The sequence below is a fragment of the Herpailurus yagouaroundi genome, unplaced genomic scaffold (assembly GCF_014898765.1).
Source record: "Herpailurus yagouaroundi ecotype Mexico unplaced genomic scaffold, PumYag 295, whole genome shotgun sequence".
Lineage (NCBI taxonomy): Eukaryota > Metazoa > Chordata > Mammalia > Carnivora > Felidae > Herpailurus > Herpailurus yagouaroundi.
In genome coordinates this window covers 1,650,048-1,667,198 of record NW_024412512.1, presented here as the reverse complement: position 1 = coordinate 1,667,198, position 17,151 = coordinate 1,650,048, and the positions used below count along the sequence as shown (strand labels likewise).

Below are 17,151 nucleotides of genomic sequence, written 5' to 3'. Positions count from 1 at the left end.
AATAGAACTACCTTATGATCCAGCAGTCGCATTACTGGGTATTTACCTGAAGAATGTAAGCACACTAATTCAAAGGGATACGTGCAGCCCGATATTTACAGAAGCATTATTTACAATAACCAAGATATGGAAGCAGCCCAAGTGTCCACTGATAGATCAATGGATAAAGATGTGAAGATGCACACACAATGGATCATTCAGTCATAAAAAAGAAGGAATCTTGCCATTTGCAACAAGGATGGAGCTGGAGTATTATGCTAAGTGAAAACAGTCAGAGAAAGACAAATACCATATGGTTTCACCCATATGTGGAATTTAAGAAACAAAACCAGCAAAAGTGGGAAAAAAAGAGACAAATCAAGAAATAGACTGTCAATTATGGAGAACTGCCAGTTCCCAGAAGGGATGGAGTAGGGGGATGAGTTGAATAGGTGATGGGGATAAGGAATGTACTTGTGATGAGCACCGTGTGCTGTATGAAATGTTGAATCACTATATTGTAGACCTGAACCTAACATAGCACTATGTTAACTGGAATTAAAATTAAAACTTTTTTTTTTTAAAAACAACCCTTCTTCTCAATGACTGCTCTACCAATTTTAGTTAGCTAAATTCAGTTATTTCTGCCTTCTACAATCACCAAACACAAGCCAAAATCTGAAAATATATCCTTCCAAACACCCTCTGACTGATACATCCCACTGTCCATGTGTTCACTCAAATTGCTTGAATTCAATGCACCCAATTTTCATTGACTACCAGTGTGTTCCCAGTGGTTTGAGTTAGAAAGCTTTGACAAAACAATTATTTAAGGTTTTATTAGCAATGAGTAAGAAATCAGTTTAATAGGAAATTCCTATGCAACAATAAAAAAAGTTACACGACAAAAATGTCTTAAGTTGTATGCACCTGGAAATACTGACTTAGAATGTATAATGCTTACCAAAATTACAGTTGATCCGGAATGCATAATTGCCATGGGATATTTTAATGTGTTCTCTCAGTAAATGAAAAAGAGTATAGCATTTGGTAGAGTTACGGGTTGAATTGTCCACCAAAGTCCTATCCCCAGCACCTCAGAATGTGATCTTATTTAGAAACAGAGTTACCACCAATATAATTAGAGGAGGTGATACTGGAATAGGATGAGCCCTAACTTGATATGTGTGGTCCTTATAAAAAGAACCCCAGATGAAGAGATAAACACGCATGTGGGCAGAATGCAGAGTAAAGATCAGTTATATCGCCACAAGCCAATGAACTACCAAAAGCTAGGAGAGGGCTGGAGCAGACCCTTCCTTAGCACCTTCAGAGGAAGCATGGTCTGGCCAATACTTTGAACTTAGACTTCTACCTTCAGAACCATGAGACCAAAATTTCTGTTGTCCTAAGCCACCCGACTGTGGTACTTTGTTACAGCAGCCCCAGAAAAGTAATGCAGTAAGTGCACAGATGATATAAAAACACTGTAAGTTGTGTATTTCTAGGAAATATCTACAAAAGATTTCCCTTGATAAAATACATACTGTTTTTAGTGACACATAATCAAACATAACAGTAAAACCCTTAGCAAGAAACAGCATTTGGCTCTCCCAAATCTAGTATACGAAGGTGTGTTTTTCTCACGTTGAAGGACTGACTCAGCACACTACAAGATGTGATAGGTTAACTAAGTCCCATGTGTTATTTTGCTTTGTAGCAACACTGTAGCTTTTATGGCAGAATCAGGATCACAGAGTCACTAGAAGTATTGAAAATAAGGCGTTCACTATACAAATTAGACCTTATACACATATGTGAAGATCTAGAGAAGAGTGAAATCATAGTATCAGAAAAGATCACTAACCATGAGTCTGAAACAGTGGTCTAGAGGACACATCAGAGTTTGTAAGAATATCCAAACTGTGAGTGCAAGACCACACAAATGGATCCTTTATACGCAGCTCAGGAAGACATTCATGGAAGCCTGCAATCTGAGAAAAATGGGAATCAAGCACATGGCATTTCTTTTGCACGATACTCTTGATTGGCAGCGCCAAAATCAGGGGAAAAAAGCTCCTTTGCATCTATCACACTTTAATATGGCTCCAAACAGAAATGGCTTCTTCACTTCCACCTTCCAAATCTCGTGCCAAGTTAGGCTATTGGTAAATCTGAACGTAAAGGGAAGGGTTTCTGGGAAATGTAGTTTCCAACACTGCCCATGTTGACATAATACAATCTGGAAGAACCACCTCAAACTCTGTATCTTATATCTCATGGTTGCAAAGTATCTCTCAAGTAAAAGCCTACTGTCCAATTTCCAATCACACTCAAGGGCAAGGAGCAAAGGGAAAAAGTTGAAAGTGACAATTCACATGAGACTATGCTTTGAAGAACTCTGCATAATTATCAATTTCTGCAAAATATTTGTAAAGCAAATGCAATAAGGCTCCTCTGGCCAAATCAAATAAATAGATTCTCAGTATGGCAGAAAATACGTAACAGGTGATACCCAGGATCTGCCACACCAAGCTAGTGAGAAAATCCCAAGAAATACCAAAGTGTCATTGTTCCAAAAACCCCTTAAAGAATTTAAAGAACTAAAAAACTAAGACTACTTACATATTAAAAACACACTTCAAATCACCAGGAGTCCAACAAACTGTAAAGATAGGTTTATTTACTGAAATGTAGGGGAAAACATAGTATTTGCAAACTTTCGTATGAAAGCTAAGAGTACTTGGAGAGCTATTCTGCACCCAAGTTTTTATCTGTAAAAGAACTAGAAATGCACACCCCATGGGTCCACTTTGATGGGGTTCTCACAAAGGCAGTACCATATTTACAACTTTTATCAGCTTTCTCTCCTGGTGTGGATTTTCTGAAGCATGGGGCATGAATTCATCTGCAGAATTTCCCGCAGTGCATAAGTAGTGTCTCTCGGTAGTGTGTATCCTTACATGTCTTCTTAAGGATGAGGAACAACTAAAAGCCTTCCCACACTCCTTACATTCATAGGGTTTCTCTCCAGTGTGCACTCTCATATGTATCGGCAAGGATGACGGCCATTTGAAGACCTTCCCGCATTCCTTACATTCATAGGGTTTCTCCGCGGTATGTGTTCTCACGTGCTGCTGCAGGAGTTCAGGCCAACTGAAAGCTTTCCCGCACTGCTTGCATTCATAGAGTTTCTCTGCAGTGTGCCTTCTCATGTGTTTCTGTAAGGATATGTGGCAATAGAACGCTTTCCCGCATAGCTTGCATTGATAGGACTTGTCTCCTGGATGCATCCACACATGTTCTCGAAAGCAAGCAGACAAATTGAAGGCTTTCCCACACTGTTTGCACTCGTAGGGTTTCTCTCTGTTGTGTGTCCTCATATGTCTTCGTAAGGAGATGGGCCAGTTGAAAGTTTTGCCACACTGACTGCATTCATAAGGTTTCTCCCCAGTGTGCACTCTCATATGCCCTCGAAAGGACGAGGGATGGCTGAAGGCTTTCCCACACTGGCTGCACTCATAGGGCTTCTGTCCACCATGAGTCCTTTCGTGTCTTCGAAAGGACTGGGGATAAATGAAGGTTTTCCCACACTGTTTGCATTCATAGGGTTTCTCTCCAGTGTGAATCCTTTCGTGTCTCCGGAAGGACTGCAGGTAAATAAAGGTTTTCCCACACTGTTTACATTCGTAGGGCTTCTCTCCAGTGTGTGAGATCATGTGCCTGCGAAAAGCTGAGGAGTAGCTGAAGGCTTCTCCACATTCCTTACATTTATGTGGTGTCTCCCCAGTGTGTGAGATCATATGCCTCCGAAAAGTTGAGGAGTAGCTGAAGGCTTCCCCACATTCCTTACATTTATAGGGCTTCTCTCCAGTGTGCGTTATCATGTGTCTCCGGAAAGTTGAGGAATAACTGAAGGCTTTCCCACATTCCTTGCACTTATATGGCTTCTCTCCAGTGTGAGTTCTCACATGACTAGTAAGACTTGAGAAATCAATGAAGGCTTTCCCACATTGCTGACACTCATAGGTTTTCTCAGCAGTGTGAATCCTTACGTGCCGGTTGAGGGAAGAAGTACGAGGAAAGGTTTTTCCACATAATTTACACGCGTAGGATCTCTCTCTGTTGTGGGTTCTCACATGCATTCTTAGGTGTGCACGACAGGTATAGGCCCGCCCACACTCCTGACACTGATACGCTTTGTGTCCAGCGTGCATGGCGATGTGACTCTCGGAGTGACGCCCGAAGACTTTGTCATACTCACTGCATTCATCCTCTTTAACTCCGCAAAGAGTTTTCTCATACAGATTAAGATTTGGAATCTGACTGGAGCCTTCCCTGCACTGACCATTACTTTCAGAGAGTCTCTCCACCACAGGATTTCTGTTAAGAAGAAGAAGCATGTTATCAACAGTTTGACTAATGATTTAATATTTACTAATAAGTATCAGCATTACATTCTTAGGGGCGCGTGGATGGCTCAGTCGGTTAGGCGTCCAACTTTGGCTCAGGTCATGATCTCATGGTTTGTGAGTTCAAGCCCCGTGTTGGGCTCTGTGCTGACAGGTCAGAGCCTGGAGCCTGCTTTGGATTCTGTGTCTCCCTCTCTCTCTCTACTCCTCCCCTGCTCATGCTCTGTCTCTCTCTGTCTCTCAAAAATAAATAAACGTTAAAAAAAAAGGATTACATTTTCATCAATTTCAGTGAATGTGTAGGCTATCTGATAAAGCAGAGTAAACAATATCATGAGGAGATTGAACCATAGGCATGATGAAAACAGTTTCTTTTTTTTTTTTTTTTTTAATGTTTACTTATTTCTGAGAGAGAGACACACACACAGAGCGTGAGGGAGGGAGGGGCAGAGAGGGAGACACAGAATCTGAAGCAGGCTCCAGGCTCTGAGATGTCAGGACACAGCCCAATGCGGGGCTTGAACCCACGAACCATGAGATCATGACCTGAGCCAAAGGCGGGTGCTCAACGGACTGAGCCCCCCAGGCTCCCTGAAAACAATTTCTTAAACATGGGCTTTTCCGGGGTGCCTGGGTGGCTCAGTCGGTTAAGCATCTAACTTCGCCTCAGGTCATGATCTCACGGTCCGTGAGTTCGAGCCCCGCATCGGGCTCTGTGCTGACGGCTCAGAGCCTGGAGCCTGTTTCAGATTCTGTGTCTCCCTCTCTCTCTGACCCTCTCCCATTCATGCTGTCTCTCTCTGTCTCAAAAATAAATAAACGTTAAAAAAAAAATTTAAAAAAAAAACCAAAAAAAAACCATGGGCTTTTCCTCCTAATTGTTTCCAACTGAATTATGTTTCTAACACTCAACATCAACATCATATTTAAGGAAATTTTTTTTGTAAAAATTCTCACTGAGTAAACAAATTTGATCTAGGCTCCTGTGGGTGACTTGTTTTCTTTGCTTTTTAAATTTCATGACATACTAGGATTCTCTCCTGGAATACTGCTTTCTCTTGTGAGTGCAGCTCACCTCAGATGTCTCCCCTGGTTTGTGGGCTGATCTTCCGTGCTGAGTTCTTCCCAAATTTTCCCTAAAACAGAGGCCCAGGATTCATTTCTGGTGAACTTTGCCAATTTGTTTCCCTTGGATATTTTATTCCCATAAGCATCCTGCTGAGAAACAGACCCATTGGCCTTCAATTGAGTCTCATCATCTGAAAGCAAAAAGGGAACAAAAGTTTTAAAGGAAGAAGGTACCTGTTAGTTGAAATGACACAAAGACTTTAGCTGTATCGGGACTTCACCGATACAAGTACGAGGGCTCAAAACGGTAAGCAATTGAACGAAGGCAGTTGAATTCTCATACGATTACATAAACTTCATTGGGCTCCTTAATGACCCATGAAATCGGTATTTTCTGATGACACAAAGGGAGCTTGCTTTATAGAAAGAAAAAAAAAAATCAGTTTAATACAAAGATTCTCATTCTCATGCAGACATTATAAGATTCTAGCTCTCTGATGGTTGTGACCCTGGCTTACTAATTAATAAGCATTCCCTTTCCACATTTAAAATCTTGAAACAGGCTTGATGTGTAAGAAATGCTTGTTCTCCAAACAACCACGTGAAGGAATGAGGTCATTCTTACCCACTGCGGCCAGGTTTTTCAAGTTTTCCAGCATCACATCTCTGTAGAGCTTCCTCTGAGCAGAATCCAGCAAAGCCCACTCCTCCAGGGTAAAGTCCACAGCCACATCCTCAAAGGCCACTGAGTCCTAAAACACCCAACATATGTGCAGAAGGAAAGTTGAGACTCTAGAGCAAGTCAATTCAATTCACAGGACATTCAGACAAGACCCTGTGGTCACCCAACGTCCACTCTATGACTCGATCATCAGATCTCTCACTCTGTCCACACTTACATCCTCCTCACAAGTTTAATAGTACCACTCACCCTACTGAACTTATCTTCACACTCTTACTGCAACCACATCAAACCTCATTCTCCTTTAACCAAAGGGTTCGGACCACAATGGAGAATTCACAGAACAGCTCTCCAAATGAATCAAATATTTGCATTTTAAGACCCACCGGTCCTTTGTGATACAAACTACTTTCGCTCCTTCCCTGTTGCGCACCATGTCAAGCCCCAGGTCAAACGTGGGTGAGGTTTTATGAAATAAGAACACACTCTAGGATTGGGGACTTTTCCTTCCTGAGAGACTTGGTGGAATCCATCTTGCAGCAGGGGCCAACTGACCACAACATCTTAACTCCAGGCCCTAAGTAGACAGGTCCTACTGGCTAAATGACAAAATTCTCTTGAGGAAGTACTGTTTATGTATTTGTGTCATACAGGAATAGGATAGAAAGTTGTTGAGAGGTCAGAGCTCAGGGAAGAGGAAACAGGCATGAGAACTCAGACCTGCATCCATTCATTCCCCACACTCCCAAGTCTCAGTGCGACTGCCCGCCGTACCCCCACCAGACAAATGTTATCTGGTGACAAGCAGCTCTTTCCACCAGAAACGTAGAAGAGTACTGAAGATAAGGTTCAGTCCCATCCCACCAGGGGGTTAACTGAAGTCAAAAACACCCATCAGTGAATTTGCCCTTGATGATAAAAACAGATCGGGTTGGGCAGTGCCTTCCTACAAAGGAAACCCTCCCACATATCAAGTTGCAGGTAAAAGCTCCCCCCTCCATACATCATCCCAGAGGCCATGCTCTCAATTTCTCTCCTCCCCCTGTCCCTCCCCTGCTGGGCACGTGAGCATGTCAGGCCAACCCCTGAGAGCACAGGACCCACTGAGCTGCATGCCTCCCTTGAACCCTGGTCTTTTAAAAAGTTCATCGGCCCACTGACATCTATGAGCAGGAGAAAATACTCTCAGTCGGCAGTTCTGCTGCCAGAATTTACCTGTTCAACAGGGTAGCAGCTGAATGGGAAAATCCCCGTGACGCGCACAGGGAGCAACCGGTCCCTGAGTCAGCTGCACTGTTCTTAGTTATCTGTAGTGCTTCTTCCAGTGAATCCCCACTCCTAGTGTGTACGAAGCGTGCCATCAGGGGCCTTAACTTTATTCATAGACACAACTCCTGGCAAGGCTGGTGTCTGCGAACATGGGTTTCAGGTTTCACACCAGCCTGACTGATCTCACCCACGGTGTCTAAACTGCTGTGCACGTGACACGTCAATATGCAACACCTGCCTTCCTTCTGGGAGTCTGGAGTCAAAATGCCGGGCGCTGGGTCTCTACCAAGACTCCCTGCGTGACAGTACCTCCCGCGTCGTCAAGACTCACTGCTGGGGGCACTCTGTGTGACTCCACCGGGAAAGAACACTTTTCCCCATGTGCCTGTTCCCTGTGCTAACTCTGCTGTGTCTCTGTTTGTTGTAACAGATCACAGTCATGAGTAAAACTATATGCTAAGTCACGAGGGTCCTACTCACAGGACACAAGGATGGTCTTGGGGGACACCGGACACAGTTGGCATCAGAAGTGGAATCTGCTAGAACACCCCTGACTCACTGAAACCTAGCAGAAGCCATGTGTATGGAGAGAAGGTGTGGAGAGACCGCTGAGCTGCAGTCTGTCATGAATCAAGAGTTGACCGAGGTAAAGATGACACAGGTCCATCCCCAAGGGGGGCTGGCGCACTCGGTATACTGCTGCTTTGGGCCATGCTATCTGAGCGAGAAGACTTAAACAAAACACAGCTTTGGTGAGGTCTCGGATTTTTGTTCTCTCTTCCAGGCAGGAGGAGAAAGGGCCCCCAGGTTCCCAAGGGTAAACTATGGATGGGCAAAATATCTGAAAAGTTTGCATTGCGCTGGGAGAAAAAAATTAGTTAAATCAGTTTCCAGGACTGGAGCAGAATTTCAGATAAACCAAGGGAACAGGGGCAGGGATCCTCTCCTCATCCTTCTGCCTGGTTGCTGCTGGGCTGCCGCAGCCTCCCGGCCCACCCCTCACATGGCAGCCGGGATCATCCCTGGCAGCTGTAGTGTTACCCAGTAAATGCTGGACTCACTACGAGGGCCTCATCGTGGGCTACGCTGTCTCCCAAAAAGGTACGCTGAAATCCTAACCCTTGGTATCTATGAATGTGACCTTCCCTGGAAATAAGATCTTTGCAAATGTAACCCAGTTAAGACAAGGTCGGTAGGATGGGCCCGAATCCAATCTGGCTGGTGGCATCCTGAAGGGGGAATGCCAATGCAAAGTCAAGGACACGCAGGGACGGCAGCCACGTGAAGATGGGGTGCAGAGATTGGAATTATGCTGTCACCAACCAAAGAACACCCGGGGCTGCCCGAGGCCGTAAGACACCAGGATGACACAGAAGCACAACCCTCCGCCATCTTGATCTTGGGCTTCCAGCCTCCAGAATCTGAGAGTGAGTTCTGAAGCCACCTAGTTTATGGTCACTTGTTACGGCAACACTACAGAACTCAAACGGCTTCAAATAAGTTTGTGATGAGGAAAAAGGGAAAAGGTTGTTTTGTGGGTTTTTTACTCAAATTGGTTTTGTTTTGTGGCTACTGCATCTGCAAGGAAGATAAAAATGGACCCACATGCCTGTAATGTAATAAATGCTAAAGGAATCATCCCAATCAGTGCAGGGAAACAGTGTGAACAGGACACAACCCCCTTGCTTGTTGCCACTGGTGCATGGGGTGGAATTTAAACTCCTAAGTGGTAGGACAAGTTTAGGTTTTTTACTGAGTTTTTACCTACCGGAGGTTCACAACCAGAGGGAAACAGTGAAGCAGGCAATCTCTAAATGGAGAGATGCTTTGGGAATTTTAAGTACAAGTTTTCAGCTTGCCGAAGAGTTTTTTAAAAATACTTCTTTTTTTTTTTTTTTTTTTTTTTTTTTTTTTAAGTTTATTATTTTTGAGAGGGTGAGAGACAGGGCGTGAGCAGGGGAGGGGCAGAGAGGGATACAGAATCCAAAGCAGCTCCAGGCTTTGAGCTGTCAGCACAGACCCCGACGCGGGGCTCGAACCCACAAACTGCAAGATCATGACATGAACTGAAGTCAAATGCTCAACTGACTGAACCACCACCGAGGCGCCCCACCAAAACCCATTTCTGATGGCCGCTAGACGCAGACGACGGTCCGGCAGTGCGTCACGTGGACTCCGATGAGAGCAGGGACCGCACGTGCAGCTTGGAACACACAGTTCTGACCCTGCAGCATCTCAGCTCTGCTGCTTCTAAAAGAGGCCCCTGGTGATTTGGGGAATTGCAAACCGCCTGAACTTGACTGCAAGCTAACGGCCCGCGGTGTCCGCGATGGCTGTTTCAGCCTCACTGCACGCTGGGCTGCTCTGAAAGCAGGTGCAAGCTCCAGGAACAGGACTCTGACCGGGAACCCTGCAAACTTAGGACACTTGTCTGAGGTCCTGACCCACGAAAACCTCCAGGTGGTCCATCTGGGTCACTCGCGGTTGCCGGTGATGAAGGCCTTGTTCTCCAACGAGACAATCTGAAATCAAGCTGTTCGTTTCCATTACTTTCCGCACAGACCACCCCCAGATGCCGTCCCCACCGGTGAGGTGGACGAACTAGTGTTGTGGGTCACAAAAGTGTCTGAAGGTGACCACCGCAGGCATCCCTGCTAACAAGGACCAGACTGCGTTACTTCAAATAGGCTGCACTGAGGGCGCCCTGGGTGGCTCAGTTGGGTAAGCGTCCGACTTCGGCTCAGGTCATGATCTCGTGATTCGTCAGTTCGAGCGCCATGTTGGGCTTTGTGCTGACCACGTGGGGACTGCTTGGGATTCTGTCTCCCCCTGCCCCTCCCCCCCCTTCTCTCTCGGCCTCTCAAAATAAATAAAGTTAAAAAAATAGGCTGGGGTGCCTGGGTGGCCCAGTCGGTTAAGCGTCCGACTCATGACCTGAGCCAAAGTCGGATGCGGTCATGATCTCGCGGTTCGTGAGTTCAAGCCCCACACCGGGCTCTGTGCTGACAGCTCAGAGCCTGGAGCCTGTTTCGGATTCTGTGTCTCCCTCTCTCTGACCCTCCCCCGTTCATGCTTTGTCTCTCTCTGTCTCAAAAATAAATAAAAATATTTTTTAAGACAATAATAAATAGGCTGCACTGAAAACTCCAGGGCAAGCCCCCCCACCCCAGAGTCCACAGTGGGGACCCGCTGACCTGGCTGCCTAATGCATATCCCATCAGGACACTATCTTGTCCCTGAAAGACACTCGAGTCAGCCAGAGTTGTGCCAGAACAGACACCTGAGGCCAGGTGAAAATAAAACAATACAGAAATTTTGAGGATGAAGCCTCCTAATGTTCTAAGACCTTTACCTTTACGAGCAACGGGATATGCTTGAACTGGACAAGTCAGGACCCATAAAGGGCATAACCAAAACCAATACTGCAGACTGGTCTCACTCGGCTACACAGGGTACCACTGATAATAATTTTGCTGTAAAGATGTCTTGTCCAAGGGCCAAAGGAATGGACTGTTCAAAAAAATTTGTTTTTGATGTTTTTATTTATTTTTGAGACAGAGAGAGACAGAGCATAAGCAGGGGAGGGGCGGAGAGAGAGGGACACACAGAATCCGAAGCAGGCTCCAGGCTCCGAGTTGTCGGCCCAGAGCCCGATGCGGGGCTCGAACCCACGAGCTGTGAGATCACGGCCTGAGCTGAAGTCGGACGCCCAACCGACTGAGCCACCCAAGGTGCCCCGGAACGGACTGTTCAGAAGTGTTAACTTTAAAAAAAAAAAAAAAAAAAATTTTTTTTTTCAACGTTTATTTTTTTTGGGACAGAGAGAGACAGAGCATGAACGGGGGAGGGGCAGAGAGAGAGGGAGACACAGAATCGAAAGGAGGCTCCAGGCTCTGAGCCATCAGCCCAGAGCCTGACGCGGGGCTCGAACTCACGGACCGCGAGATCGTGACCTGGCTGAAGTCGGACGCTTAACCGACTGCGCCACCCAGGCGCCCCCAGAAGTGTTAACTTAATAGGCCTGAGTCCTGCTCCCAAGGTTGGCCCTTGGCTAGTTCACAGGAACTTGGATTTGGGAAGGCTTCCCACCACCCTGTTAGGAGAGGCTCCCTATGTCCTGTTATGCTAGTAATGTCTTGTGCTGAAGACCAGCTTTCCTTCTGGGAGTCTAGAATGTTGGTATGTGCTAGGCACAGGGTGTCTCCATGACCCGGTACCAGAGTCTCTCGTTAGCTTCCCTGGTAGACACCATTTACATGTGCCCTCACTCCGGGCTACTGGAGGGACTGAGCATATCCTGCATGATGTCCCCGGAGGGGACACCTGGAACCCTGTGGCTGGTGTCCTCGGGACTTGGCCCCAGGCACATCTCCCCTCTGCTGACCTGGTGCTGTATTCTCTCGCGCTGTAATAAATCAGGGCCGTGAGCGCAACTACGTGCTGAGTCCTGGGAGTCCTCCTAGTGGACCTCTGAACTTAAGGGTGGTCTTGGGGACTGCTACGGACTGAAATGTTTTTGTGCCCTCCAAAATTCAGGTTCAATCCTAACTTTATTATTTTTTTTTTATTTTTTTTTTCAACGTTTATTTATTTTTGGGACAGAGAGAGACAGAGCATGAACAGGGGAGGGGCAGAGAGAGAGGGAGACACAGAATCGGAAACAGGCTCCAGGCTCTGAGCCATCAGCCCAGAGCCTGACACGGGGCTCGAACTCCCGGACCGCGAGATCGTGACCTGGCTGAAGTCGGACGCTTAACCGACCCAGGCGCCCCTCAATCCTAACTTTAGTGTGAGGGTACTGAGAGGTGGGGCCCTGGGGAGGGGATTAGGCCAGGAGGCTTCAGCCCTCATAGGTGGGGTGAGTGCCCTTATAAGAGGCCCGAGAGAGCTCCCTCGTCCCTCCATGTGAGCACACAGTGAGGAGACCACTGTCTGTGAGCCAGGAAAAGGTCCTCACCAGACACGAATTCTGCCAGAAATCTGCCAAATCTGACATCAAGACACCTTGACCTTGGACTTCTCGGTCTCCAGAACTGTGAGAGACAAATGTATATTGTTTATAAGCGCCTGGTCTGTGGCATTTTTTTAATGTTTATTTATTTTTTAGAAAGAAAGACACCATGATTGGGGGAGGGGCAGAGAGAGAGGGAGACACAGAATCAGAAGCAGGCTCCAGGCCCTAAGCTCTCAGCACGGAGCCCGATGTGGGGCTCGGACTCACAAACGGTGAGATCACGACCCGAGCCAAAGTCGGACACTCAACCGACTAAGCCACCCAGGCGCCTCAATTTTATTTTATTTTTAAAATGTTTATTTTTGAGAGACAGAATGCAAGCTGGGGAGGGGCAGAGAGAGACCGGGGCAGGGGGGGGGGTACACAGAATCCAAAGCAGGCTCCGGGCTCTGAGCTGTCAGCACAGAGCCCGACGCGGGGCTCGGACTCACAAACCGTGAGATCATGACCCGAGCCGAAGTTGGACGTTCAACCGACTGAGCCACCCGGGCGCCCCTGGTCTATGGCATTTTTGTTACAGCGGCCCCAGCAGATGGAGACAGGGACTCCCAACACACCTGGCTCAAATCCACCACCTTTATGAAATTAATTTTTTAAGCGCCATGCAGAACCCAGTATATGCAAAAAATTCTGCCAAAAGCCTCGTATGCATCAGCTCGGATATTCTTAAAAACTCCGCAAAGCAGGTATTATTAAAACTGGCTCACGGCAGAGGAAATGCAGGACAGTCGGTAACATCCCCGAAACTCCTCCAACGCCTGCACTCGTACACACACCGTGTGGTGGTTTCTCTGTTGTGACTGCTGTTTCCCAGTGTGGTAAGAAGAATGCATGGACTTCTGCCGGGCACTAAGGTGAGTAGGCAACAGGAACCTCTCCTACTGCCCTCATGCCCTCACGCTCCTGCTCGTGGCAGAGCCCTGTGTCCCTGCAGGACCGCTCTGTCTGAGGACCTCACCTCTGGCTCTTTCGCGGAGTGAACTGTATTCAGGTCGCGGTTACTTGGGTCCTAGAACCTGCGGGCACCGGGGCTGCAGCACTGAACAAAACAAGAATTCTGAACCACGTGGATTTTAAATTCTCTTGGGAGGAAAATGATAAATAAGAAAATCAAGTTGCCGTACTACGGGAAATGTGCCACACAAGCGGGTTCGGAAGAACGTATATATGTTGACGTGTGTGTTTGTGTGTCATTGATCTCTGTGTGGCTATTGACATAGATACATATGAATGACTGGCTGCAGGGCAGAGGAGAGGAGAGCAGGAAAATTAATCATTTCTGATTATACTGCAGTTAGATACCTAAATCGCTAAAAAACATACACACATGTACATGTTACATACACACATGTAACGATATGCGTGTACGGAACTCTATGGGCAGAACCACAAATATACACATACAAGTCTTCATATACTTCTACGTATTCGTTACCCCTGGAGAGGGAGAGGGCCTGCCTGGGGTTCACTTCAAGTGGGGCTTCTCGTGTGAAGGCTTGTTCTACATTTACGGCTGAATTTCACTGCACGGAGTGTTCTTTTTTAAGTTATCTGTCAACTGAACCTGTGTCAAATGCATTTTCCTGCACTGGTGCTATATCACACAACAGAATATGCTAAAACCAATTCGTGTGATTTACGTGTAATGCTCCCAAGAGACGTCAAAAGCCATTTTATAATATTCAGCAATCGTACATAAAAAATCTTACCACTGGGAAACAATGGTAACATGCCCAACCTGGTCAAGGAAAACCAATGAAAGAAGGTTCAAAACAGAACAAAGATGGGGCGCCTGGGTGGCGCAGTCGCTTAAGCGTCCGACTTCAGCCAGGTCACGATCTCGCGGTCCGTGAGCTCGAGCCCCGCGTCGGGCTCTGGGCTGATGGCTCGGAGCCTGGAGCCTGTTTCCGATTCCGTGTCTCCCTCTCTCTCTGCCTCTCCCCCATTCATGCTCTGTCTCTCTCTGTCCCAAAAATAAATAAACGTTAAAAAAAAAAAAAAAAAAAAAAACAGAACAAAGATCATATAAAACGGTATGAAGTTCATTGTTTCCTCCAAAACAACTGGGTACAAATCAGGTATGCCCGGCACCTCCCTCTTGATTTAATCAACATTATACTAGAGATCTGATCCGGTACCACCAGAAAATAAACACAGGTCCAATACTAGAAAACAAACACTGGTCTTCGTGCCTAAGCTTAAAAACTGTATATACGGGGGGCGCCTGGGTGGCTCGGTCAGTTAAGCGTCCGACTTCGGCTCAGGTCATGATCTCACGGTCCGTGAGTTCGAGCCCCACGCCGGGCTCTGTGCTGACTGCTCAGAGCCTGGAGCCTGTTTCAGATTCTGTGTCTCCCTCTCTCTCTGCCCCTCCCTTGTTCATGCTCTGTCTCTCTCTGTCTCAAAAATAAATAAACGTTAAAAAAATTTTTTTAAAAACTATATACGGGACACCGACGTAACAAAAATGACAGTCACAAAATAAGATTTTTACAAGATTCCAGGATAAAAATTCAATATGAAACCAAATTTCATTAACAGCAAGTCAAAAATTCATTTAAAAAAGATGACACATACCATGGTGAAAACCAAATTTCAGTAGTATCAAATAAGTAAAATGAAAGCTATAGAAAGAGCCAGATGGAAAAATCTGAAACCATTAAGGGTTAATACCCAAAAAGAAATAAATGGAAAGAAAGCACAGAGACAAGATCTCACTGTTACTAAGATACCAACCCTCCCAAGACAGACCTACAGTCTTCGTAATATTCTATTAAACCCACAAGCCCAAGTGTGGTTTTTTGGGGGGGACTAGACAAAGAGTAATTCTGCAAATCTAACAAGAAGAACAAATGTCCAAGGACAGGCAAAGTGTTCTAAATAACAAGGCAGGGCCTGCCGACACTCGGGATTTTAAGGCAACAGCACTCCGACATGATGGAAGACGGCCGAATCAATGGGAAACGGGTCCAGGCCTACGGGGAAACTCGATTCACGGCGGGACAGCCCCTGAAGAGCGGAGGCAGAAATGATGAACACTTTAATTCATGAGACAGTAACAGAAGACTGACTTCTAAATAACAAAGATGCTTGCATTCCTACCCCTTCCATGGACACTAATTTGTTGCACATTACAGCAAAGTGTATCAGCAATAAAAGGAAAGGGTACTGTCACAAACGCTCCACGCGGCCAACTCAACGAGATTGGCCAACCAATCTCACAGACTGGTTTATCCTTCTAATTTACCAACTGACCTACCACGCTTTGCGGAAGGGTATTCGTTCCCCCGCAGCCCACGGGAAGGGAGATGTTCTCCATTCCTCGGACACTCTTTTCCCCAGAAAGCCTTTCCCGGGGAGGCCCGAGATTCCACCTGTCATCACCAAAGGCACAGACCTGAGAAACTTACTACACACGGGGACGGACTTCCAGAGAACCTTTAACAAATGGAATGTAAGACATTTTCTTGTTTTTCTGAAAGCCACTCCTTTGAAAACATTTCATGCTCGCCTTCGCGCTATTAACTAAACGGGTTTGACATCTGCTAAAACACCGAGGTTCCGGTAAGTGAATACATCTTCTCGGGGGTGGGGTGGGGGGGGGGGGGACGAACCAGGCAGGCGCGGTGCAGGACCCCCGCACTGCACCCCCGAACAAAGGGCGCCGACCCCGGGCCCGCTGCAGGTGTTGAGGGGAGGGCATGACGCTTCGCAGGAGGCCGCACCAGCCCCCCGCAGGGGAACCCAGGCGCCGGAACCGCCTCTCCCCTCAGCCCCAGACCCAGTCCGCTGTCTGCCACGTCCCTCCCAGGAGCGGTTACCTGGGGCCAATGATCTGTCAGGGGGTCCCCCCACCCCGAGCCCAGGGCCCCAGACAGGTCCCCCCGCACTCCTCGCCCGCCCCCCGAGGTGGGGGGCAACCCAGGACTGCGAGTCCCCAACATCCCCCCCTCCCTCGCCCGAAGGCGGAGACTCGGGTCGGGAGCCCCGGGACGGGGACACCCGGGCCGCGGCCGCAGGGAGCGGGTTCCGGCCGGATGGAACCAGCTACTCCCGGTCTCGGCCCGGGCCGCGCGCACTCACCATGTCGGGCCCGGCTCCGAGCTCTCCGGGGAAGACGTCTTCCCCGCGGGCCCGAAGGCCGGGCAGGTGAGAGGAGGACACCTGGGTCCGCGCGGGCAGGTGCGCAGGAGCCCCCGGGACCTGCCCGGAGCCACGTCCACGCGGCCGCAAGCGCGCCCGCCCCCGCGCCTGATTGGACGGTGTTCCGGGCCCCCGCGCCCTGATTGGATGGTGCTCGGGGTCCTCCTCTCCCAGGGCTCCTGATTGGATACTTTTCCGAGACCCGCCTCTGGTGCCCTTGATTGGACAGTGCTCCTCACCCAAGCTCCTGATTGGCTAGTTCTCCAAGCACCGCCCCGGGGCCTCTGATTGTGTTTCGAGAAACGCCCTTGTCGTTCTGATTGGACGGTTCTCCGTGACCACACCCCTGCACCTGAGCGACAGGCCGTCCCGACACACGTGGCTGACCCGCGCGCTCCGGACGTGCGCCGGGAGTTGAGCCTCCCGGTGGCGCGGCGTGGCAGGCCCTGACCTCCTGACTCGGTTTCGCCGCGGAGCGTCCCCTGCCCGGAGCCGGGACCGAGAAGACAGGGCCGCAAGGCCCGGAGGCGAGGTGACCGTGGACGAGTACTCTTTGTTCAAGAACAAAGACCCTACGCAGTGAC

At 48.0% G+C, this 17,151-nt stretch overlaps 1 protein-coding gene across 2 annotated transcripts; it reads right to left on the bottom strand.

Annotated features, from left to right (window-relative positions):
* Positions 1-2,635: 2,635 nt before the first annotated feature.
* Positions 2,636-16,659, bottom strand: ZNF555 (zinc finger protein 555). Of its 2 annotated transcripts, none has more exons than XM_040461916.1 (4): positions 16,508-16,659; positions 6,085-6,211; positions 5,467-5,650; positions 2,636-4,362 (listed from the first exon to the last, which is right to left on the bottom strand). In XM_040461916.1, exons 1-4 carry the CDS (start codon positions 16,508-16,510, stop codon positions 2,805-2,807), a joined length of 1,872 nt encoding a protein of 623 aa, XP_040317850.1. In that variant the 5' UTR covers positions 16,511-16,659; the 3' UTR covers positions 2,636-2,804. The 2 variants fall into 2 exon arrangements, with proteins under 2 accessions (XP_040317850.1, XP_040317851.1); XM_040461917.1 differs by lacking the exon at positions 16,508-16,659 and adding an exon at positions 7,357-8,459.
* Positions 16,660-17,151: the final 492 nt, after the last annotated feature.